The sequence below is a fragment of the Macaca thibetana genome, chromosome 15 (genome assembly GCF_024542745.1).
Source record: "Macaca thibetana thibetana isolate TM-01 chromosome 15, ASM2454274v1, whole genome shotgun sequence".
Classification (NCBI taxonomy): domain Eukaryota; kingdom Metazoa; phylum Chordata; class Mammalia; order Primates; family Cercopithecidae; genus Macaca; species Macaca thibetana.
In genome coordinates this window covers 5,723,981-5,749,800 of record NC_065592.1, presented here as the reverse complement: position 1 = coordinate 5,749,800, position 25,820 = coordinate 5,723,981, and the positions used below count along the sequence as shown (strand labels likewise).

Below are 25,820 nucleotides of genomic sequence, written 5' to 3'. Positions count from 1 at the left end.
GCATTTAACTCACTCACTTTTCCAACCACCACCTGAAACAGGTACTACTAGTATCCCCACTTCCTGGTAAGGAAACTGAGGCACAGAGAGATTAGGTCATTTGTCCAGGGCCACAAACCAGTAATGCAAGAATGTGAACTCAGGAAATCTGACCTCACAGAGTTGAACCATAGCAGTCTGCCACCATGCTACAGTTTTCAAAACAAGGGGCAAATTCCTGGCGTAAAATGTTTTTAATATACATAAATCTGTATGTCTGTATGTATATGTGCAAAGTCTGAAGGATAAAGGAAATGTATCAGGGTGAACTTGAATGTGGGCTTATGGGTAATTGTTGAGCTTTTCCCTAGGTCCTGTAGTTTTACAATGAGCATGCATTATTTTTATAACTAGAAAATAACAGTATATTCACTCTAAGGGGAAACAAAAGCAAATGGTAGAATTTTGTCCAATAGTGAAAGGCCAGAGTATTTTAATTTCTACTAATCAGAAACCTCCTGCCTTTTGCCTTTGAGCTGGTTTGATTCTGCGAGGCTGTAGTACAACTAAAACACAGACAGACAGACAGAGGGGGGTTCTTCAGACAGACTGAGGACTGATGAAGCACACTCCTCTGATCTGATGTTCCAGGGCCACGGCTAGGTCTCTGCTGAGGACACAAGTCCCCCAGGTGGGAAGAAAAGCCTGGGCTCTCAGTGAACGCAGGACACAGCGATGATTTCGGGTGGCCCGGGGCTGACTGAGTCCCTACATTTGTGCCTGACTCCATGGATGATGAAAAGGTGGCCATGTCTGGGTAGGGTTTTGGTGGCTCTCAGGTCACAGTGAGGGTAACAGGCAACTCCAGGGGAATGTGACAAGCGGGCCCTCCGTATGCTTGTACACAGAGGAGCTGAGGTAAAGAATAAGCTGGTGTGAGATGCCATGATAACTTCACCTTGGCGTGGGCCGGCCCAGGGAGGACGCTACCCTACCTTTTATGGTCAGTGAGGAAAAGGAACTGTATCAAGACTCTTGGAACCTCCGGGTTCTGTTCTGGCAGACCAGCTGTTTCAGGGGTGCCTTCTTTGTGATTTCTTAGGATCCAACCAAGTCAAGCTTTTGTAAAACTACCGGAGCCCCAGCAGACGCTCGGCTCCGGTTGAGTCCTGCTGTGGCAGTGAGAATCACGGGAACCACAGCGGCATTCTTGGGAGGGGTTCTGTGGACACAGAGGCTGGTGGAAAGTGGACTTCAGCTTCGTGCCAATGATCAAGATCTAGTGAAGCTCAGAACTCTGAGCCCTGGGCCAAGGACAGGCACAGTGGCAGGCAGCGCAGACCACAGGTGACTGAGAAAAACCGCAGATGGCCTGGTGCACTTGCTGCCTGGAGGCCACGCACACAATGGGAAAGAGGAGAGACCATATTTAGGTACAGCTGATGTCTGAAAATGAAGGGCCTAACCAGAGCCCCAGAAATGGATGGAAACTTTGAGATTATTTAGCCCAGGTGACCAAAACTCTTAGGAAGTTCTGTCAGAACATAAGCAGGAACTTCAGATGGCAGGTGGCAGCGCTGGGGACAGGCAGAGGACCAGAATTTGATGACCTTGGTTGGAATCCCAGTTCTGCCACTCACCTAGCTGATGACCTTGTGGAGTCACAGCAGCTTTCTCCAAGCTTCGTTTCCCTGTACATCAGAAAGGACCTATGCACAGGCACACGGCCAGTATGAAGGTAAACGGCCTACAGTGCGTTAGAAAGCTCAATACATCTGAATTCTCTGTGAAGTCTCATGAATTACTGTTAAGATGGAGGATACAGGGTGAACACGGCAGCAATGAGTTGTGGTTGGAACTGTTATATGATTACACACTGAAAATACTGACTGAGAGAGACCAGCTTGGGGCAGAGTCCCAGCCCCACACCTCACAGCGCAGCCCCCTGGGCCTGTCCTGTTTGACACGGTGGGCGAACTGGATGATATCATGAGGCATATCTACCACATCTGCAGGAACAGCGAATACACTGGCTGACAAAATAACAGTCCAGGAGACCGAAGGGATGGGCCTACGCTGGCAAGGTGAGCTTGAACTGGGACAGATGTCAGGTCTTGCCATTAGAAGGGTGGCATACATTGTCACATATGCAAATGGGCAGGGATTTAGTTGGCAAGTTTCAACCTGGAACCAGAGGTCTGGGTTCGAATCCCAGCTCTGCCCAGTGGACAGTGGTGCCATCATGGGCAGTTTCCTCCTCTGTAAAACAGGGATAACATCATGATTGCAGTGAGGACCACAGTGGCCATCCATCATGGGGGCCAGTGCCTGGCCGCTGAGGACCCCATTAGTGGAGCCGCCATCCCTGCCATTATCATCCCCTGCACTAACAGACGTGATTGCCCCATACTTCTTGCTGGGTAATTTCCACTGTAAGTCTGGATAATTTCATGAACCAGACTTGGAAAAGAACCTGGACAGATAGGATAGGTGGAGCCGAGTCATCCAGATGACAGCGTGGACCAAGGAGCAGCTGGGTCTTGGTACGGCCTGAGACAGGCACACCAGAAGTAAGACCCTCTGAGCGGGAGTCCCGGCACAGCCTCATACAGGCTGTAGAACTGATTCTGGAAGTTCGGCCAAGGTACTTATTTCTCTAAGTCCCAGGTTATTCACTTATGAGATGATTAATGAGCTAACATTCTCAAGTATTCATCACACGGCCTGTTATGGAAGTACTCAGTAAATACTGACTACTGTTATTATTAACAGCATGAGAAGGAGAAAAGGGGAGGAGACAAGAGTCATCCTCAGATTTGTGGCACACTGCCATGTGAACTAAGGCCTGGTCTGATCGTTACCACCACCTTCTATGTTAGCACATCATGTACACACAGCATTTGAATCTCACAGAGGCCAAACAGTGGAAATAAGACCAAAGGGTGGAAAATGAAAGTCGTGAATTCTGGTTCATTCTCAGAAGCTCTAATGGCAAGCCAGGTCCATGAATGGACAGCCCTGGGGGCTACAAGGCACTGGGACGCCAGGGGTGCTGAAGCAGAGGCCACACTAACCATGAGAGGTGCGATGGGACCCACAGGACCAGACTGGGCCAGGCTGGGCAGACTCAGGGAAGACTACGTAGTTTCCATCTTTTTATTTACAGATCAAAGAGAGGAAGTGAGACAGGGCAGAGGAACCGCTGTTTATCAAACACCCACTCTGAGATCAGCCCTGAGCTAAGGCTGCATATTCCTTACCGTTCCCCACACCCTACACCCTACACGACAACCCGACAGCACCTCCATTTTACAGCTAAGCTGTTGCTGAGTGCTATGGTTGGGATCAAACTCAGGAATGTGGGCTTCAAAACCCACGCTCCTAGCACTGTTCCATTCTGCTTCCAGACCTAAAGGAAACTGGAAAAAAAAGTCAGATCCAAATCTTGCTTATGATCGTCTCTTCTCAAAGTTGTTCCAATGATTTTCCCAAAGAGTAGAAAACATCTACGACCCACTCATGGAAGTCTGGCCAAGGTACTCAACTCTCTAAGTCCCAGTTTATTCACTTACAAAAGGATTAATAAGCTAAGGTACTAAAGCATTCATCACACTGCCCATTACGAAGATACTCTGACAGTTTCAAACCAAATTCTTCCATACACACAACCAAAACATCTCCTACTTTAAGGCCATTTCTTTGGTTACATGAGTAGTTATCTCCTTGTGTTCATATACTTGCTATTTCGCCCAATACGGATTCTATAAACCAGCAGCTTCCAGACGGGGCAGGTGAGAAAGTGGACACAGCCCTTGGCTGAGAGTTTGGGCTTCAGGGTCTCTCAGACTCAGAATCATATGACCAGGCTCCGAGTTCTACACTGGCCACTGAGGATCCTGCCTTGGTCACAGGGTCTGGGTGAGGCCTCAGTGAGAAAATGTGTATGGAGGACTCAGCTCGGCAGAGAACACACATAAGCCCTCAAAAGAGATGCTGCCACCACCGCCGCCAGCACTTAAAACTGACATGCACAAAGTGTCACATGCTGTCGCTCTGGGATGCTGGTTCTCAACTGTATCCCTCATTTTGACTATTAAGTAGTTAACGAATTACTCTACATTTTGGACTGTAGCTGTAACACTGGGACCAACATGGAGATATTTGAAAAAGACTTGAAGTCATTTCGTATAGGTTATAACACGATGGAAAGGTTCTGACATCATTAAGAAGAGGGTGGAGGGGCTCCGGATACACACCTTCCTATTGCAGGGAGCAGCTTAATGAAAGCAGCGTTAGATTAGAAGAGGAGAGTAGGTAGTCGGCTGTAATACAGGAGGGGTTTGGGGTGACTGAAACTACCCTGTGTGCAGCAAGGGGAGACCTGGGGGACTGTCATGTTCTTTCTTGATCTCTCACATGATATGAACTAGAAGAGCTCTGAGCGAGGACGAGCTAATGAAGAGCTGGTACTCTCCTGTTGCACGCAGCCACATCTGGCATCTAGCAGTTCGTGCTAGGCCAGCCACATCTTCTAATCCCAGTGCTTGGGCAGCTCCAGCAGCGGATGTGCCCGTCTCCAGCATCGTCCCGGGAGAGGCTGGCTGGGTTCCTGTTCTTTGTTGTCAGCCCTGACTGCATGACTGAAAGCATGCCCTGTGGTTCCCGCTGTCTGCAGGTGACCCAGGTGTGGAGGAAGCTCAGGGTCACCGTGAAATCCTCTAATCGCCTCATTAGCAGGGTGGTGAGGAGGGTGGGTTTGTTCCACGAGGAGGCAGAAAGCTGGTAATTGCATGGTGTCAGATAGAAAAAAATCATGGTGGAAGCAAAAGGCCAAATGTAGAAAGCTGCGTGTGCACAGCTGTAATTAAACCAGAGCCCGAAAAGTGAGGCCCACAGTACCTGACCATAGAAAGAAGGTAAAGCAGTGGAAACTGGCTTTGCATGGGGTGTGCCGAGAGGGGAAGAGCAGACCCCCTGCTGGAGCGTGTGCCCACACCGTGCAACCCATTTGGAGTTGCCTGTGAACACGACGTGCGTGAACTCTATAACCAACAGATGGATTCATTTGACAAACGGTCCCTGAGTGACTACAGGCCGGTGTTCCCCACTCAGAAGAAACGCAGTTGCCTTCCACAGTAGTGCTCCGATCCCTTGCTCCACGCTGAACGAGAGTTTATTCTTAAGACAAATGTCCTAAAGACATGATGATCCAGCATGGACCCCAGAGGTGCCAGCCTGCCTCCCTTGACAGAGGCCACGAGAGCATGTTCTTGGCTATCATCTGTGCAGCTTGCCCATGGTCTACATAAAAAACCACTGATTAATCCTAACTCATCTTTAAACTATGGATATATTCAGCCAGCATCTCGCTGCCCTGCCATGTGAAAGAGGACATTTCATCATCTGCCCTGAGGACCACATTTCTTTCAAGTTCCCAGGGACTGTCCCTGGGTCAAGTTCACCGTCACTTCTATCTCACTCTTCATAATTTTAGATTTTACTGAACCACGGTCTCCTGGGTTGGAGCCTGGGCAGAGCATTTTCATACGATTCCCCAGCAGATTTCCAGAGCACATTCTGTTTCCCCATATACTGCCACATCTGTCCTCATGGCTACTTCTGGTGGTCCTAACTGTTTTGCTCTGGTCTTCCAGCAAGGCCTAGTGACCTCTCTCTGCCTGGATGCCTGCTCTGGCCTTGTCTAGGCGGGGTGGAGGCCCTACTCCTGAGCCCATTCATCTCTGCGCTGTGGGCTGATCCCAGGCCTCCTTCACTGGGGAACAGAACCAGCGGCTTGGCCACAAGGGGCATCAGCAGGGGGAATGCTGTCCTTCCTGAGGATGCCTTTATGTTGAGGAAGGAGATCCCAACCCCAGGCCTGCTCTCTTAGAACAGAATGACCGACAAGCGGCCCATGGAGTTCTGAAAGACGACTTTCCCACCAGGCAAATTCACTACACAATAAAGAGGGATTTACCTCCTTTTCATGTGAGAACAATTTCTTCTTCTTTTCTTTTCCTTTTTGCACTTCCTCTCAGAATTATAGGACATTTTGGTTTCTACTCATCTATTACAAAAAATTTACTGAGCACCTACTATGTGCCAGGTTCTGTGATAGGTGCTGGGCACTCGGGTTGAACATCTCAAATCTGAAAACCGATATGCTCCAAATTCCAAGGCTTTCTGAGCACCGGCATGATGCATGATGCGTGACACTGAAAGGAAATGCTCACTGCAGCACTGCAGATTTCAGGGTCTGGGTGCTCAAAAAATCTGTACAACGCAAACACTACAAAATCTGAAAACACTGAAACCTGACATACTTCTGGTCCCCAAGCATTCTGGATGAGAAATACCCAACCTGTATGATGAGCAAAAACCAGGCGGGGTCTGTTCTCTAAGCTACACTTTCGAGGAGGGGCAGACGCTGACCACACATACAAATAACACCATCAGCAGATGTAAAGCTGCCACCACGACAGACCAGGGTCAGGGCACACAGGCGTGAGGGTGTCTACTTGGCTGGGGAGGGCACAGCAGGGAGGGGAGAGGTCCAGGCCCAGGATATGTTCAGGCAAAGGCTCTGAGGAGAGGATAAGAAACAGGGGTGTTGGATGAGGCTGAACAGTCAGCAAAGGCTGGGGCCTTTGTGAGGAGGGGGGTTTGTTGTGGCTTGCTCTAATCACAGCCTAACGGGATGCCACTGAAAGGTGCTAAGCCAGGGCAAGATGGGGTGAGGGCTGTGGAGGTGCTGGCTGGCTGTGGCACCGTGGCCACAGGCAGACTCGGTGGGAGACTTTCAGAGGTTCAGATGGAGTGCCGGGGGGGCGCTGAGGGCTGCTATTTATAAAGACAGTGTTTGGGAAGTGGAGGGAAGAGACCGGTTTAAGGAGGCCGGAGGGATCAACAGTGTTGGACGCGGCTGAGGCGGAGTAGATGAGCACTGACTCAGGTGCAGTGGATTTACACGGAGAAATCCTCATGTCTCCAAGCGTGGTTTCGTCCAGCCTCTCATCTCATGTTTGGCCAATCTGTCTTTTTACAGAATGCTAACTGGCTCAATGAAATCGAGAAAGTTTTCACAGTGGGCAAGATTCCAGGTTTGCCTTCAGCTAATTAAGTGATATTAGGGAGGTTGTAAATGCCACATAAAAATTGGCAGGCAAGCTGCTCTAATGATGAGAATATTGCTTTACAGGGAGATGCAGCTGCAGCTTCTTAATGCTCGTCTTTGAGGGACCCAGTTCCATGTTTTCAAGGTTGTTCCTGATAAGAAAAGTTCCAGGGTGCTACAAGGCACTTTTCTTATTCTCGGTTCCACGCGTATTTGCGACAATGGTGGGGGCTGGGGGAAGCAGCAACGCGATAATATGGTCGCTGTGATGATCCACCGGGTGCTCCCGCTTATTCCCGTGCTGCACACCACGCTGTTTCCAGGCATCCTCTGGCTTGACCCCCACGATGAAAGGGCGACTTGGGTACCTCCCCTTTGAGGCCAGAGAACCCAGGCACAGAGACGCTGAGTGACTTGTCCAGAGGCACACAGACTGCAAGTGGCCCAGCCAGGATTCAATCCCGGTGTCTGTGTGATTCAAACCCAGATGTCATCACTGTGATTCTCCCAGAGTCGGCATGTAAGAAACCAGAGAGGGGCAAGGGAGAGGGCTAACGGGGGTACGGACTCCTCAAGCCAGAGCTCTATTCCACACAGTTAGCTCTTCCCAGGTATTAGACAACCGCTGAATGAGCAAGGGTGAGAATCAGAGAACAACACAGCACAGGCCTTCTAAGATGAAAAATGCCCCAAACCAGAGCTTTGCAAAATTTCAAATTGGAAGCATTTGTGATAATTCAGACAGGAAAAATCTGTGAACCTGTCCTATTCTACGAAGAAGGGGTGACTGGTGTGTATGATTTCCACGAGGATGTTTATTTTAGAAAATAAATGACTTCTAGAACTTCTGAAGTGTGGGAGATTAAGGAAATCCTCTGCAGGGCCTGGCACACAAGCCACAGGGTGTGCTGGTTCTGGTCCCACTTTCCCTCTTCCTAATGATCAGGGACTGCTGAGCACTGACTTAGCACGCCCAGATCTACCAGGTACTAAGGGGTAAGAGGGCCCCAGTTTAGACTCTATACCCTATTTGATAAAATTAGGAGCTACCAGGTAACATTTGGGCTAGGCTGACTTGAGAAAATTTATGCAAATAAAACTACTTTCCAACCATTCAAACTGCTGTTTGTCTAGTAATTTTAAAGAGGAAGCTGGGAACAGGGGGACAAAGTTATTGCACTACTGATAATGAAGATGTCCCAGATGTTTCTAAGCTCTAAGAACAACATTAGAAAGGCAGGTGGCAGAAGTAAGGGGTAAAACCAGTCTTAGGTACTGTAAACCGAATCGTCTGGGCAAAAACTAGTATGTGAGCACAGCATATAATTCACATAAAACAGGGTGGTTTAAAAACAGCAGACTCACTCTTTCATACTGTCACAGTATCACCAAGACCTTTAAACATTTTTAAAATTTGTTTTTATTTTTTAGAGATGGTGTCTCACTGTCACCCATGCTGGAGAACAGTGGTACAGTGACCACAGTTCACTGCAGCCTTGACCTCCTGGGCTTGGCCTCCCAAAGCACTAGGATTACAGGTGTGAGCCACGGTGCCCAGCCTAACACTAAGAACTTAAGGCACATCGTTTCTATAGCATTGAGCCATTTTCCGCAGAGTGGCGGCGAAATGAGAGAGAATCGTGGCCCTATTGAGTGTGCCTGCCTGCTCACTGTTCCTGACATGTTCTGCTCGTGTGACGACCTAGACAGACAGACAGACAGACACCTGGCAAACAACACAATTCTGCCTCTCCCAGCAGAGAGAGCTGAGTCTCAGCATCTCCTGGAAAGATGGAGATTTTGGAAGGATATGTTACCTTTGCTACTCAGGAACTGCTGAATCTACTATAGCTTCAAAATAAGAACTGCATTTCACGGAAGGAAAAATGCTGTTTTTGTGACGGATGTTGCTAAGGGGGCCACTCAATATTTTACCGATAGCACCAACTATCTGTGTACACATCTATGTCAGTGTTTGGGGTGGGGGCTGTTCTGACAGGTTTGCGTGTAGGTGTCAGAAGAGTTTTTGTGACTATGACTGTATTTCTGTGTGTAGGGGAAGGTATTTACTGTTCCCTTTCAGAACCGAGCGCTGGAGAAGTCGACAGGAACCTAGTTATTAAGATCTCATTTGGGGCCATGAACTATTTATTTTCCTTTTCTGAAAAATGGTCGAGTGAAGGACTAAAGGCAATAAGAGACGAAGGGTCCCTCTCCCATCGCACGGACCAGCCGAACAGCCTCCTCTCTAACCTGCTCCCGATCCCCATTCTAACAGCCGCCTGAGCTCCCGCTTGGCATATGACAGGTGAGACAGGCTTCTGTTAGTCTGATGGATTTGGTTTGCAGATATCACAGGTTTGCACATAATATATAATTATTCTAGGCAGTAAACACCGTAAAATGGAATGCAGAATAGTTTAGAGAATTTAGTGCCATTATTTTATTCACCCATACAAAACACAAGGAACCCATTCTCTTTCTTGACAGATGGATTTCAGAGGAGACGTTTCAGCTCAGAACAATAATTGTGACCACAGCATAACTCTCACACTTTGTGGGGTTTAATGGACTTTTCTTTCCAGTCCTCAAAAAGCAGCAACTGGCATTTGCTCAAACCCTGACTGAGGTGTGGAAAATCTGTCAAGTTTTCTCTGCCGCTTACCCTGACCACAATTATACGGTCCATGTGCAGATTAGCTGCAAAGTCATTCCTCCTCCAGGAGTGACAAGATTTCCCCAAATAAAAAAAAAAAGGTATCTACTGTATCCTCGAGTGCCCGTCTGCCTTCGAAAGGCAGGGGTGGGGGGAGGATCTAAGGAGTGTGAAGAGAAATGCCTTCAAAAGAAGGGCATAACAACGGAAAAAGTAGCTGTAACAGAGTGGGGACATGGCAAGAACAGAGAGAGGCATTGTCACGGGCGGAGTAATCCTGTGACACACTGCTGTCACTCACCGCCCGGCTCCCTGCCGCGCCAGCCAGACATCAAAGGCTGCCCCATGCCATCTTACATGCTCTTTATCGGCTAATCAGCCCATTCTTCCCTAAATAAAGCCCTGTTAAATCCCCTGCTCACAGGGGTATCGTGGTCTTGGTGCCCATCTGCTAGCGAGGGTCAGCTGGGGCAGGAGGCGGCGGGCTGCTCTCTCCCTAGTGGCTTCTCAAGGTAAGGACAATGCTGCCTCCAACTCCCCCGCCCACAGGCCTCCTCTCTGCTTTCCAGGAGCTGGGCTGGTCTGAGGAGCTGCTATCTGGATTAACACTTGCTAATGAAATCTCCAGTCATAAAGGCACATCATCTGCTAACTATGAAATCTTGGGATTGCATTTATTTTCGGGGAAGAGGAATAAACAAAGATGTGTGTTTCCCTTTTTTTTTTTTTTTTTGAGACAGTGTCTTACTCTGTCGCCCAGGCTGGAGTGCAGTGGTGCGGCTCACTGCAACCTCTGCCGTCCAGGTTCAAGCGATTCTCCTGCCTCAGCCTCCCGAGTAGCTGGAATTACAGGTGCCTGTCACCACGCCCGGCTGATTTTTGTAGTTTTGGTAGAGATGGGGTTTCACCATCTTGGCCAGGCTGGTCTTGGACTCCTGACCTCGTGATCCACTGCGCCTGGCCAGATGTGTGTTTCTTAACAGTAATCATTTGGCAGGTCTCTTCCTCCGCCCTCAAAGTATCACCATTGCCAAGACAGTGACAAAATGGTCAGGCTTCTGATGAGGCTACTCTTAGTCACTAGCTGTGAAGCCTCATGGTTTCACCCCACACTCAAAGTTAACATGCATGGGTACCGGGGACAGCAGATCCTAAGATAGGAACCCAGTTCCCGGGCCCTGCAGCCTAGACTCCTGGCCCAGTCGAGAGCGCCTGGGAGTAGAGCGGAGGCATCTTGGCCCTCTGGGAGGACAGCCTGGCTCTAGCAGAGGACGAGCAGAAACATCTCTGGGCTGCAGCCCTGCTCTGCACCCCTGAACCTCAAAACGGCCTAGAAGGAACCAGAGAAGGACACGTCCACACTCATCTAGGCACTGCAGTACAGCAGCACATGGAAACTGTTTGTTTTTCCTCAAAGAATTACTGGAGCATTGTCTTATGTGAGAGTATTAGTATCAGAAAAGAATCAAGCATCTTAAAAATTCCAAAACTGGGAACAGAATTAGGCAACATTCTATCCATTCCAATGATACTTGGAGGTGCGAAGTCCCCCAGAGAGGTCAAGTTGGATGTCCCCGAATATGCTTTTTAGCTTGTAAGGATCTTCATCTGTAGGGCCCTGTATGGTTCAAAGGGCATATTCACAAGTCACCTCATCTTTTTTTTCTTCTTCTGTAGAGACAAGGTCTCTCTATGTTGCCCGGGCTAGTCTCTAACTCCTGACCGCAAGCTATCTGCCTGCCTGGGCCTCCCAAAGTGCTGGGATTACAGGAATCACCTGATTTTGATTCTCAAGACAATCTTGTGAAGTAACTAAAAATATGGATTTTCTTCTCCATATAGTGTAGTTGAGATCGAGGCTCTGAGACGTTAAAAGGCATGGCCCCAAACTCACATCACAACAGAGCTGACTTCAATCCAAGTTCCCTGATTGCAAGACCAATGGTCACTTTCCTCCACTGGGTGGTCCCTCTGTCTTTGCCGTGACAGGCTAGAGAAACAGAGCCCTGACAAAGTTGATGGAATACTCGACACTTCCTGGTGAACAGGCAAGCCAGACATCGTGTGGGAACAGGCAGTGCACAGTGGTCCTTCCTGCAGATTCCCCGAGTCAGTGGGGGAGCCTGTGGCGTTTGTAAATTAACGTGGAAAAGGGAGGATAAACAATGCGAACTAACCATCCAGAACATTCTGGGATTGAACCTGGAAATCAGGGCAGGTGAGAAAAAAGTCTCTGTGCCCCAAACATTTGTTCGATGGACCCTTCCCACGTAAACAATGAGACCATCCACCCCAAAGTTCTGACATGAGTAGCTCACAGGGCCTCAAGCACTCTCGTTCCTGTGAGGGGCTGAGGCTGGTACTAAAAGAACACACGTCTTTGAGAAGAGGAAGAAAGCCTTTTACAAATGTAGCGTGCTGAGGGAAATCATCTCAGCACTGTGAAGACAGACTCAGAGCCCAGCCTCGAACAGGGCAATACCCCTTCCTCTCCCCCTCCTCTCCCCAGGACCTCTGGACAGTCCTGAACACGCTCTTTGTGGGAGGAAAGGGGAAGGGCTCACCGCGCTTGCCTTGATGAGTGCTCACCACTGGAGGTGCAACTCAGCAGTAAGGAGCCCAGCGCTGACCCCAACGCCAGCCTGTTAGAGATTTGAGCTTCGGCAGCTCCTGGAATCTGAGGCTCGGGCACTCGGCCCTTCCATCTCACTGGAACAAAGTATGCTCCTAGGGCTCGTCACACAGAACACACCAGAATGTGTCATATACATCTCGGACCGCAGCACAGCTGAAGCTCCGACTACAGCGAGTCCTATGAACCCCACCACATTTGGGCCCAAAAGGAGGCACCCCTGAATTTCGGCAAGATGAGGGGCTTTCTTCTCATTCCAAGTGCTTGTTTATTGGGAGAAAGGCAGGTATGAGTGAGAAGAGAGCTGTGGTGAGCATGGCAGCTAGCACTTCACCTCACTGGTGCTCATGTGAACGGAGCTCTCTAGCCCCGTCACGGGACGAATTCAGCTCATCTTACCTTTTTAGGTGTGCTTTCCTTTTCTTTCTAGTCAAGGCACTAAGATTCCTGGGGGCATCTCTCAGCCCAAAGCTCTTCGCCACATGCCCAAGGTGGAGGGATCGGACATGGAAGATGTGCTTCAGCTCCCTGGGGTAGGTGGCGTAGGCTTGGATGAAGGACTGCAGAGCTGAAAGAAAAGAAAAGGGAGTGGGGAGGGAGGCTGTCAGGACCGGGGTCTCCAAGCTCCAAAGTGCCTGGCCTAATGGTTATCTTCCGTACTTTATCTTGCCAGGCAACGAAACATGACAATTACAACATATACAAACAACTAAAATCTAGACTTCTGTATATTTCTTCAATTCCTAAACAACAAAAAGAAAAAAACTACAGGGGACCACAATTATTACTTGAATATGCCCAGTAAAATTTCAGATTTGACCACAGAGCTTCTAACAATCCAACAGGGTGAGGCCCAGCACAGCACCTGGTACCGGCCGGCAGTTGGTAGATGTCTGTTGTGTAAACGAGTGAAAAGAGAGAATGGGTGAAGAAACTAAGAAATGATCAACACAGGACATCGCTTTCTTATGAAAATGAGAAAATCATTAGACATTTACATTAACACATTTTTCCTAATTAAATTTTACTTACTTTTGAATAGTTAATGCATGCTAGTGTGTTACAAAATTCACAAAGTTCAAAAGGCTTCATTATGACTGTCAAGTTTACTATGAATGAATGACATTACCACCAATGCCCCCTTCACCACAAGCCCCACCTCCAGCTCCCTTATCCACAGGCAATCCCTGATACCAGCTTTTCTGTGTACTTATGGGACTTTTTAAATTTAAAATTTGTTTAAGAGGCGGGGTCTCACTGTGTTGTCCAGACTGCAGCACAGTGACGTGATCATAGCTCACTGTAGCCTCAAACTCCTAGGTTCAAGTAATCCTCGTGCCTCAGCCTCCTGAGTAGCTGGGACTACAGGCTAATTTTTAAATTTTTATTTTTGTAGAGACAGGGTTTCACTATGTTGCCCAGGTTGGTCTTGAACTCCTAATCTCAAGTGGTCCTCCCGCCTCAGCCTCTCAAAGTGCTTGGGATTACAAGTGTGAGCCATCTCACCCAGCCTTCCTCATGGGATTTTAAAACCAAGTTTGTTCTAGAAGTATCCAGGATTAACCAATACAGTGCTTCTTACTCAAAGAATGTGTAAAAAAGGGAATGAAAAAAAATTTTAAAGGAGAAAGAAAATTATTAAGTCTCTAAAATAGTCCCTCGAGGACTGACAACAATTTAGGGATGTTTATCAAACATTCTGTCAGGAAAGTTTCAGTCCCATTTTAAAATTAAGAAAAGCGGCCAGGTGCGGTGGCTCACGCCTGTAATCTCAGCACTTTGGGAGGCTGAGGTGGGTGGGTCACCTGAGGTCAGGAGTTTGAGACTAGACAGGCCAACATGGTGAAATCCTGTCTACTAAAAATGCAAAAATTAGCCGGGCCTGGTGGCAGGCGCCTGTAATTCCAGCTACTCGGGAGGCTGGGGCAGAGGAATCACTTGAACCTGGGAGGCGGAGGTTGGAGTGAGTGGAGATCGTGCCACTGCACTCCAGCCTGGGAGGGCAAGAGCCAAACTCCATCTCAAAGAAAATTAAATTACACTCAGAAAAGGGGGTCCTTGTTGTAGGTCCCACCTCCCCCAGAAAAGGGCCAGACTCATTCCCAGGAGGGTGGAGCTTTGGTCTACTTAACTAGGCATCCCCTTGAGAAAAGATTAGATTGGGTTCCCCCTTGAATATCTCTGGAAGTAACAATGAAAACCGAGTGTCCACCCACTTCTCACTCCAACAAGGAAGGAGGGGAACGTTCTGCAAAGCACTCCCCGCCATTCCTGTCACTGCTCTCTTCACCTCCAAACCTGGTCTTCCGCCAGCTGAGCCAGAGCCCAGCCGACGGTGTCTGATGGAGGCAAGCACTGAACACCAGCCTTCACTTCCTCACTCTCCTTGTTGAGCCACTGGACTGGCAAGTTTGCCCACAGCTTAAACATAATATCCCAGCAGCACCTGGAGATTGGCGTTTATGAACAGTAATAAAAAGTGTCATTTTAGCAGATCAGCTCCTGGAAGGATCCTGGGGAATCCATCAAAGCTCTATTTACTGAGTAAAGTGAACTCCTTTTCCCAATCGATGAGCAATAATAACCAAGGCAACTCCTCTGTACCCCACTCTTAAATCTGTGCTTACTCCCCTTTTTAATAACCAGGGACATTTTCAAGGAAAATCTTTAACGCTTCAAATGGTCTGTACTATCTGGAGGGTTCTGATACCACTAGACACAGAGCCCCACAGCCAAGCCCTCAGAGGGAAAGGCTCTACTGCTACGTGACCCAGGAGATTCAACCCTCTTCTCCTCAACCTGTCTTTCCCCAACCCTCAACACTTACTCGGGTCTAAAAAAAGACGAGACTGAAACCAAGTCAAGCCGAAACCAAACCAAGAGCCTGCGCTTTTAAAACCTCAGTCAGCCAAATCCCACTCTAGGTCTCCTCATTTCCTGCCTCTCTTCTGTGTAAGCAGATGAGCCCCTGGGCTTCCACCCTGGTCACCTGTCTTCCTCTCCTTCTCTCCACCAATCCTATGAGCCGAGCGCTGAGAGCATCTGTCCCAGGAGACGTAGGTGCCCAGCTAACAGCTTTACAGGGATAATGAGTTTGCCAAGATGTGGCAGCAAGTGTTTTCTCCCCAGACAACTGGTCAGGCAGCATTTCACGCTGCATATCTTTACTAACCCTCCTTGTCCTCAAGGCTCCTGTCTCACCGGGACAGCGACAGTTGGTTGTCCTCACATACTTGCATGGACTCCCATGTTTGGATAATTCAGAGAAGCAGGAATTTCAGATGCTGCAGCAGCTGTCTGCAGGACCTTTCAAGGAGCAGGAAGTGGCTCATGTTGGCAGTGTCTAGAATGTGCAGAAGGAACAGGGGCTGTGGGACCCACACAAGCGGAAAGTGGAGAAGTAATGAAAGTAGACATTTATTTGGGGTGATGGATGAAGCTACAGGCCACCAGAGTTCAGCACTTTGCAGTCACTGATTGCTATTTCTTGCCAACCACTTAAGGTGCCTGAATTAGGGCAAATCTGTTTTCTAGTATCTCGCATGGACACATCGTCCTTTCTCATTCCTGGACATTTGGATCAGAAACTAGTGGTATCTTATGATGACTCGTAAGATGAAGGAGTCAGAAATAAACAAAGCTCCAGCCTGGAAGGTGAAGATCACCTCTGCTCCTTCCAACCCCAGCCCCCACTCCCACAAGAGCACCCTTCAGTGCAGAATAAAGGCACATGGATCTTCCCACCCAACCCCTACAGTGACAACTATGGAAAGGATGTAGGCAAGAAGATTGCCTGCTGTTCTCTTAAAGACAAAGCATTTGGTAAAGTGCCCAGCGTAGCTCTGACCCCACTGAGGGGAGAAGAATGACTTGTCATCACTCGTATGGGTTTTCTAGACTTTGAGAAGTATCCCTTCCAAACAGGCGTAAATCCTACATGGAGTTTCTGGTCTGCAGGGAGACCCGAAGATGGAGAGCATTAAGCCACAGGAGCAATGGTCATTTGCAGGCAGAGGACTCTAGCTTCCAAAATTTTTGTTCAGGAGTCTGGAATGCAAACTTAGGTTACCACTCTTTTTTTCAACTTGAATCCCTAGCTAAAAGATGCAAGAAAACAGAGGAAAAAAGGGGTAACTGCTTCTGGAAGCTGACAGTTAAATGCTGGTTATTAACAATGACTGGGTCCGAAAACGCAAAAGGAAAACAAATACATACTTGGCCCAGTTTCTAACTAGTTTTCTGCCATCAAGGCAAAAGCCAGCTGCTTTGTTAATTATTCATGAGGTGAGTTCTGAAATGGCATAAAAGGGAAGCAAGTCAATAGTGTGGAATTTGCATATGCAGATTGAAATGCAAAAGACTGTCTCCACCTATGGGGTGGAGTGGCTGTTCCTATGTTGTAAATTCAATACATTTAGGGTGGCAAATACGTGTGTACTCTCTCAAGCCTCCAAAACTTAGTCCTAAGAAACAGGAGAGAAGGAATGGTGGCAAGACTTATGTCTGAAATGGGGTGACTGAGCTCTGTAAGAGGCGGCGGTGTCCCAGGCCATCATCAATCTGGTGTGGAAATCGATTAGCAAATAAGAGACATGATACGTTTATTTCCTTCATGGTATATAAACATTGGGAAGTGACCCTGTTCCAATATTCCTTAAACAAAAGACAAGTGACTCTGCTTGTTTCATGGTATTAACAAGTTCAATGGTAATGATGGTGAGAGAAAACCCAAAACCACATCCTTTAAGAATTACTGTAACTTCTACTCCGAAGACCCAGACACCTTGAAATAGTTGTAGTCTTGCCAAAATATCTGAGGCATCACTGACACCAAAATCGAAGGTGACAGTGTGGGTTTGATTTCTTTCTTCCCATTGCAACTTCGATACCAGCCCTGGAATTCAGTGGCACAACACCTTGTTATGTACTGCACAGCCAGTTGAATTTGCCTAACTTTCATCAAAGGTCCAAACTCTGTAAAGTTACACTGTGACAAAGACCCTATTCCTCTTGAGAGACAGAGCAACACTCCTCTAGAGGTAGCAAGGTAGGAAAACCCTTGGGAATTGTTGAATTCACTTTAGGGAAATGCTAAGACAGGATATTATTAGAGAAAAGTCTAGAAGGATATATAGTGTATCTACAGTGGCAATTACTGGGACTTCATCTTTTACCTTGTGTGGTTCTGATTTTTAATGATGACAACCAAGAATTGCAATTATAATGTGCTAAAGGTATGTAAGAGGTCCTTGAAAATATTTGCTGACTAACCCATTTTTATCATCTATGTTTCCTGGTGATCACAATTGCTCCTCAGCCAGTCTCCCAGCTTTTACCTTTGACCCCCACTAGTCTATTCTCACACAGCAGCCAGACGGTATCTTTCAAACCTAAGTCAGATCCCACCACACTTCTGCTCCCCCTTCATTCTGACGAAGACCCAAAGTCCTACGTGATTCTGCCTTGGTCAGCACCCCCTTTCCATCCACACTGCCTTCCTCGAGCTCTTCTGCACCGGCTCCCACTGCCCAGAAGGTCTTTCCTTTAGAGAGCCACGGGGCTCATCCCACTTCAGGTTTTTGCTCAAGTGTCACCTACACAATGAGGCTCACTCTGACCCCATTAAAAATGCACTCTGCTATGTCACCCCTTCACCTCCCCCATCTCCTACTGATTCCATAGCTCTTGTCACCTTGAAACAGACTATTTCTTATGTTTATTATGCTCTCTGTCTGCTGCCCCTGACCCCACTAACACGTTGGCTTCACAAAACAAGGATTTTTATTTTGATCTCTCATGTATTCCAAGCACTTGGAATAGTGCCCAATTTGATAAATATTTGTCAAATGAAGAGTTTTTAAAGCATTTCTATTTATAAAAAGAGAGGATGCTACAGTGTTCCGGTATTTGTAAGCCAGCCTGGTACTCTTCTCAAAATAGCAGGCAACTAACAAAAAAACCCTGCGCATCCTCCAGCATGGAGTAAGTCTCATTAGACATGGTCAGTCTCTGGCCAAGACATACCACAATAAAAAGTACCAGTGATTATAAACCCCCTTCAGCCATGCACTGCTTATTACTCAACGTGAACTGCGATGTCCACATCTAATGCATGGTGATCCCAGGAGTCAATTTATCCTACAAAGGGTCTGAACATTAAATCAGTACCTAACTCTTTTATAAATTTCCTAGGAATTGGGTTCATGGTCTACGGCTCTTCCTCAGTACTGTTCTTTCTCATTTTTCTTTGTGCCTTCAAATAGGAACTGCTTAGGTCTAATATTTTCAGCTCTGGCCTTCATCTCTAATTTCCATCTCTACAACTGTTTCTACTAACGTGTCACATCTCTTCTATCTGGTTTTCAAAGAGGAAAACGGATCCTTAAAAGATCCAAGTTGTTGGGTCAAAACTCTAGTCCCCATGTAAGCCAAGATAAAGCCTCGTTTGTGCAAAACATGGGGAAGGACGAAATTAACATTTAATATCACTTTAAAGCCTTCCGTGCCTGCTTCCAAACCCTGCAGAATTATGGAGATTGAAGGCTTTGGCTGGTGAGCAGGGACCCCATGTTGGCCTCTCAACCGGTTTGGGGGTATGGGGGTGAAGGTGGGGGAGAGCACTCTGCTGGGCTATCCACTGCACAAGCACCTAGGAAATAGACCGACCTTTCTTTGCCCAGGAGACCCTCCTCTCACTGGAGTGCACGTAATCTTCAAATACCGTCTGCAAGACTGTGGCTCGCTCTCGGATTTCCTGGGGGCCAACAGCATGGGATTTCTGAGAGGGCGACGGAAGGATTAAAGGAGAGATAGAGTCAAAGTCAGGAATAATGAAGCAGTTTATAATAGATTTAATAACAGTAAAACCACACAGTAACCACCTAGGGGCCAACAAGTGTAATCCTTTCAATATTACTAGGGAAAAAAAGGGAGCTATAGAGATGTTAAAGTCAAGTAAAGATGAGGATGGCTTTATGAGAAGATCAGGTCTGTTTACTTATTTACTTACTTTTCTTCCTGACCTCTTACCATGCATGTTCAAAATCAAAGACCATTGGAGACACTTTGGAATTTTCCAAGTCCAATTCAGACATTTAAAACATCACTGAACATGAACTCTTTTCAAATGGGTCTTGGATCTCCTAGGGATCCTCACCTTTCCCTTACACACACCAGTGGAACACTGACAATTTCTCTTCAGGAGCACTCCACAGTGACCTGCCTAAAATTCTGCCTTAAAAAGTTACCCCTATGCTTGAATTTCAGAGCAGGCTTTCTCAGTGCCTAGAGCAGTTCAGAATTCTAGTGTTTCAGATATATTCCTCCAGCCCACGGCCACTGTGCTGAGTTCCCAGGAATCTATTAAGGAGTGAGTGGGCTGTTCCAGGACACGACACTCAAAAACTGCCTGGATCTCTGCAGCAAATTGTCCCTGTGTAAGAGGTAGCATCTGTGTGCATGCAAAGAGCCTACAGATGGAAAATGATAACAAAATAGACGATTATTGTCTTTTCATTCTTTAACAGTACCAGAGAAAAAAATTTCCTTTTTAAATATCTCCTCTAAAAACTAGTGGCTTTTGTCTCCAATATCTTAAAACAAACATGAGTGCTTTCTACTGAATGTGAAATCAAGAGAACACAGATTCTTCCACCCAATGAGGCCAACCTGCCAAGTGACACTGATCACCTGAGTGGTGCTGGTGCCTCTACTTCCACCCGCCACCCCAGTGTGAGCCCCCGGGGAAAATCCAGAGTGAGACCAGGTCGTGCTGCTTAACCTTGTAGAGGACGGTGTATGAGCGCTTGCATCTGGCCTCACCAAGACCCCCCGAGCCTCCCTTTCACCTTTAAGGCTGACAGAGGAAGAACAAAGGGGAGGAAAGAAAAAGCCTCATTCTCTGGATCGACGTTCATCTCTATATTAAGAGACTTAACACCGTGAAAATGTTTTTAGTTGAGTCAAATCATTCCTGCTACCTGTTTGGTTGATGACAGTCTCGCGGATGTCACAGTACAATACAAGGTCCCCCTAAGGGTTCTATCCGCTAAAATGTCAGGAGAAGAGTCACTCAGGAGCCGTGTTACCAAAGTGGACATTTGCTATTGTCATTAACAAGGATTTTTTTTTTTAAAACCCTCTTAACTGATGTGAAATGCAAACTTTCTTTTGCTGCCCTCCTTTCGTTAAGCCACCTCAGCAGCACAACTGTCACCTTCCCTGTGTGCTTTTTTTTTAATATGAATGTGAAATTAGCGAGGATGCCCTTTCCCCTGGCGGACAGAATCCTCTGTTATTAAAAAGTAAAGCACTTTAATAATGAAAACTTTTTCCTCTTTTTCTTGTGTTTTAACTGTTTAAAATTAATGAGAAGGGCAGAATGGTTGTCAAAGCGATATTGAAAGCCGGGCAGCCAGGACCGAATAAGCACAAAAATCCCTCTAGAGTGTTAAATAAACAGAGCTCCAGCCCTCTCCGAATCCCTCTGTTGGTTATTGTATACATTCTGTAACAGCTCTCAGAATAGATCTGAGAGCCAGGGAGGCAGAGAGGTTTCAGAATTCCAATAAAGGCCTCAAATTAAAGACAGCCTGGTGCGAATTCCAGGAGAAAATTAAAGAGACCTCAAGCTTAAGTGACAGGTGACTTGCTTCTGTGTCACAACTGTCAGGGGATTTAGTGATAATATGGCAATATATTACAAAGGGTTTTTCTTATTCCCCCCTTTAGGTTTCAAAATGAGGCATCTTTTCTTCCCAACCAAAAAAAAAAAAAAAAAATTACATACATATATATAATGTGAGTGTGTATACAAGTGAAATACGTAGGGAAAAAAACATGATAGAACTAGGTTCACAGGTTTGAAATGATAAGGTCAGTTTTAGTGAAATATAAGAATAAGTTAATGGCAGAAAAAAACAATATACGTTACTTAGGAAAAAATATCTTACTCCTCCCTAACCCCCGCTTCCAGAAATACCTCATTTTAAAATTGCCCCTCTTGAGAATGAATGAGGGATTCTTCAGTTGTCTTCTGGGGAGGACAATCTAAATTTAAACTGAAGACAGAGTGGGGCAGAGTTATGCAGCACCATCTCAGCCCCAGACAGGTAAAATGCTCCTATAATGAGAGCGGGTCAAACCCCTGAGGGCACACGAATACCTGGCAGGACTGGCTCTCCCACCCTCAAAGACACACAGTCAGTCCTGGTTAATGAAGCTAACTTGCAACTAGAGGACCATGGGTAGTTTAGAAAACACATTTCCGACCATCCTTCCGCGCACACAACGCACCTTTGTCTCTAATATCCTACTGATCTTGGAAAAGACAGGCCATCAGAAAGGCTGAGCAGGGGGCTCTGAACTTATTTTAAGATCTCGCAACACCAGCAACGGCTCCTTTGTTAGGATAAGTTTACGGGTATATTTCATAAGACAAAAACGCTTGTAGGAAAAACATGGTTGGGTGTGTGTATACTTTGATGATGAAGATTTCACACCTATCAAGAAGCAACAGATGGGAGTCTAAGATAAATAGACTGGACTATTTTTATTATAAAAAGTAGTAGCAGAGGTAGGAGGTTTTTGTGAAAGCCTGCATCTTGATATTGCCAACTTCCAAGGTATTTTTAAGCTAAATGGAAGGGTTTTGTTTTAATCACTTTATTGCCAAGCTGAGTTTTACCCCCATGGTCCCTAGAACCTTCTGAGCGCTTCCCAGTAAAGTTGAAAGATCAAATTTATTCTCTTTGTAGGCAGGTGAACATTCACACACCCAGACGTAGCTATATATATTTTATATACCTAAATATGAAATATACATTTTACAGATGCTTCACTCGCTTTCTTTCTGTTTGCAGAAGCCCAAAAATGTATGTGCCAAAGGGACATTTACCATGGGCTTCAATCGCGCTGGGTGAAGGAGAGGGGCCCTGTAATGAGGTGTCTGGCTATCTGAATGAAAGGTCTAGCAACTGAACCCACATTTACATGCCTGGCATTAGTTCGCATGCTAGAGGGCTGCTCAAATTGAGGACAGCAATTAAGACACACGGTATTTCTTATGCACAACAGAATTAAAAGTTGTATCCAGCATCTAGTTTATTCTTTTTACTACTGACATGAATCACACATAAAATACTCTCCCGGGTTGTGTAGATCCGTGCAATAATTAGTAACACAGTCAATTTAGTTTAGTTTTTCTTTTTCCTCTGAGTTCAAGTTAAACTTGGCTCAGTCAGCCAGGTCTTTACCAACATGACACCTAGAATGTAGGATGGTTAATTTAGCTTTCTAAGTTAATCAGTTATATCATGAAAGCCCAACCTTGCTCAGCTTTTCTAAAAATAAAAATAAAAAATAAAAAAATCACCAAACCTTAAAAATATCCAAGCATTCACTACTATCTGTTAAGGAAGGAGCTGGGGGGCTGAGATCACGAGACAGAGTTTCTAGACCTAAGAATCTATGAGGTCTGGAACTCTACAGGGCACTTTATGCCTTGTTTTATTTAAACCTCACAGCAATCGTGTGTTTTACAGATGGGAAGACTGAGGCTGGGAGAAGATAATCTGCCTGAGATTGCAGAGCTACCAGCTGGGAAGCAAGGATTCAAACTCAAACTCGTATCTGTCTGACTCTGGGACCTGGTTCTTACTCATGAAGTTAGAACCGCTCCTCAAGTCTCAGGAAGTCTTTGAGGTTGGCCTCAAGCCAGGGAAAAGGCTTAAGGAGAAGAATTTATGCTGCAAGGCCACAGAAGGGCAGATGTTACCAAAAGAAATGACTGCAGCTTGTTGCTGAAAGAGTGGAGGGAGGTGCAGCTGCTCCGCTCCTTCTTTGGGGACGTGTATTTCAGGAGAGGCTTCCTGCCCTTCTACAGCTTCCCTGCGTTGTGCAGACAGGCAATGATCAACTCCCTGGAGAGAAATGATCTGCGCTCGGGGATAAAGACTGACACCAGCGCCAGGCCCAGAAAGAGTATACCTGAGACTACGTTTGATCAAACTTACAATCTCATTTTGTAATTGTACTACTTGCTCTTATTTCTGGAGAGCTGGCAGATGCTAATGTTCCACTTATTATGATACAGCAAAAAAGGGCACTGGGATTCATGTCCCTGAGTCTGGGCTTTAATTCCACATCTGCTACTAACTTGTATGACTACAAATAATCATGATAGTTACAGTAATAATAAAAAATGACCTTTGGGCTGGGTGCAGTGGCTCATGCTTGTAATCCCCGCACTTTGGGAGGCCAAGATGGGCAGATCACCTGAGGTCAGGAGTTTGAGGCCAGCCTGGCCAACATGGTGAAACCCAATCTCTACTAAAAATACAAAAGTTAGCCAGGCGTGGTGGTGTGTGCCTGTAATCCAGCTACTTGGGAGGCTGAGGCAGGAGAATCGCTTGAATCCAGGAGGCGGAGGTTGCAATAAGCTGAGACCATGCCACTGCACCCCAGCCTGGGCGACACAGCGAGACTCCATCTCCAAAAAAAAAAAAAAAAAAAGCCCTTTGGTCCTATGCTTTATACTTGGGACTCCAGGACTATTTCCCACACAATCCTCTGATGTCCTTAGAAGAACACTATTTTATCTCAACTTTACATGTGAAGAAACTGAGGCTTAGAAAGGTCTAGTCCTGGCCAGGTGCGGTGGCTCACGCCTGTAATCCCAGAACTTTGGGAGACCGAGGTGGGCGGATCACACGGTCAAGAGATTGAGACCATCTGGCCAACATAGTGAAACCCCGTCTTTACTAAAAATACAAGAATTAGGTGGGCGTGGTGGCACGTGCCTGTATTCCCAGCTACTCGGGAGGCTAAGGCAGGAGAATCTCTTGAACCCGGGAGGCGGAGGTTGTAGTGAGCTGAGATTGCGCCATTGCACTCCAGCATGGGCGACACAGCGAGACTCCATCTCAAAAAAGAAAAAAAGAAACCCAAAAAACCCCTTAACTAGAATTTACGATAGTGTGAAAAGAACAGAAGTGTGCCAAGACCAATGAAGATGTGTCTGGTCACAGATCTTGCAGTGAGCCAAGATCGTGCCACTGTACTCGAGCCTGGGGGACAGAGCAAGACTCCGTCTCAAAAAAAAGCTCCAGTCTTTGCCCAAAGTCACACACTGGTGACAGATGAGGAACGTGACCCTGAGGCTGTGCTCTTAGCCACTCTGCTACACTGCCTCTTCGAAAGAAACTGAGGCTTAGAAAGGTCCAGTCCCTGCCCAAGGTCACACACTGGTGACAGATGAGGAATGTGACCCTGAGGCCGTGCTCTTAGCCACTCTGCTACACTGCCTCCACGATCAGCTCCCCATCTGCTCCCTGCTGATCCCATAGAGATGCCGTGGAACCATAATTAAGTATCTGGGGGAACACTAAAAAAGAAACCAAAAGGCTGGGCGTGGTGGCTCACACCTGTAATCCCAGTACTTTGGGAGGCCGAGGAGGGCGAATCACGAGGTCAGGAGTTTGAGACCGGCCTGACCAACATGGTGAAACCCCATCTCTACTAAAAATACAAAAAAATTAGGTGGGTGCGGTGGCGCGCGCCTATTCCCAGCTACTCGGGAGGCTGAGGCAGAAGAATCACTTGAACCAGGGAGGCGGAGGTTGCAGTGAGCTGAGATTGCGCCATTGCACTCCAGCATGGGCAACAGAGCGAGACTCCATCACAAAAAAAAAAAGAAAAAAAAAAAGAAAAAAAGAAACCCAAAAAGCCCCTTAAGTAGAATTTATGATAGTGTGAAAAGAACAGAAGTGTGCCAAGACCAATGAAGATCTGTCTGGCCACAGGTCAACACCCCTAACAACAAACTATTAAGAAAGGGTGGTCCAGAGGCTTATGAGTCTTCTATGAAATACTGACTTGCTTCAAGTAACCTGATGACCAATGGAGGTTTTAATAGCTTTTATTGTTCACAGGGATCTTTGCTATGGTACTAACTGTTGATAAAATGTCACCTCTAAAAATGACTAACATTTCCTTATTTAAAAAACGATTCAGTTCAATTATCTTGGTTTAGTTAATACTAATAAAGGCATATCGGTATACGGTTAAATATATGTGCTTTGAAGTTAAGACTTCAAATCCCAGAATGACTAAAGCATATTGGTGTGCACCTGTGAAAGTTCCTTCACCTCTCTAAGTCTCAGTTTCCTCATCTGTAAGTTGGGGCCATCACTACCTTCTCAGATTGCTAGATTAAATGGGACCGTGCATGTAAAGAGTGTAGCACAGTCCTAGGTTGAGAATACACACTTTGCTAATAGAGGCTATATGGCTATTTCCTCTCCTGGTATTACATACATTTCCTTAGATGCTCTCTAAAACAAGAGAACTTAAGTCAGGGTCAGTGAAACGGGGTCCCTCCCATTATTTCCTCAGGGAGAATAATGATCCAAATACAGGCACATGCTACAGCATGATAGAAA

The 25,820-nt window shown here is 46.6% G+C and overlaps 2 protein-coding genes across 8 annotated transcripts in view; one reads left to right on the top strand and one right to left on the bottom strand.

Moving 5' to 3' along the window:
- Positions 1 to 25,820, top strand: part of GTF3C5 (general transcription factor IIIC subunit 5) — an 870,547-nt gene that overhangs the window by 399,586 nt on the left and 445,141 nt on the right. The window lies entirely within an intron of this gene.
- The window catches only part of DDX31 (DEAD-box helicase 31), a 136,556-nt gene that overhangs the window by 64,043 nt on the left and 46,693 nt on the right, over positions 1 to 25,820 (bottom strand). For 6 of the 7 annotated variants that reach the window (XM_050759875.1, XM_050759876.1, XM_050759879.1 and 3 more), the window contains 2 exons: positions 19,048 to 19,159; positions 12,781 to 12,949 (listed from right to left, as the gene is read on the bottom strand). In XM_050759875.1, the coding sequence (XP_050615832.1) occupies positions 12,781 to 12,949; positions 19,048 to 19,159 (281 nt within the window). Of the gene's footprint in view, positions 1 to 12,780; positions 12,950 to 19,047; positions 19,160 to 25,820 lie in introns of those variants that run through there. The other variant, XM_050759880.1, reaches the window with a different exon arrangement.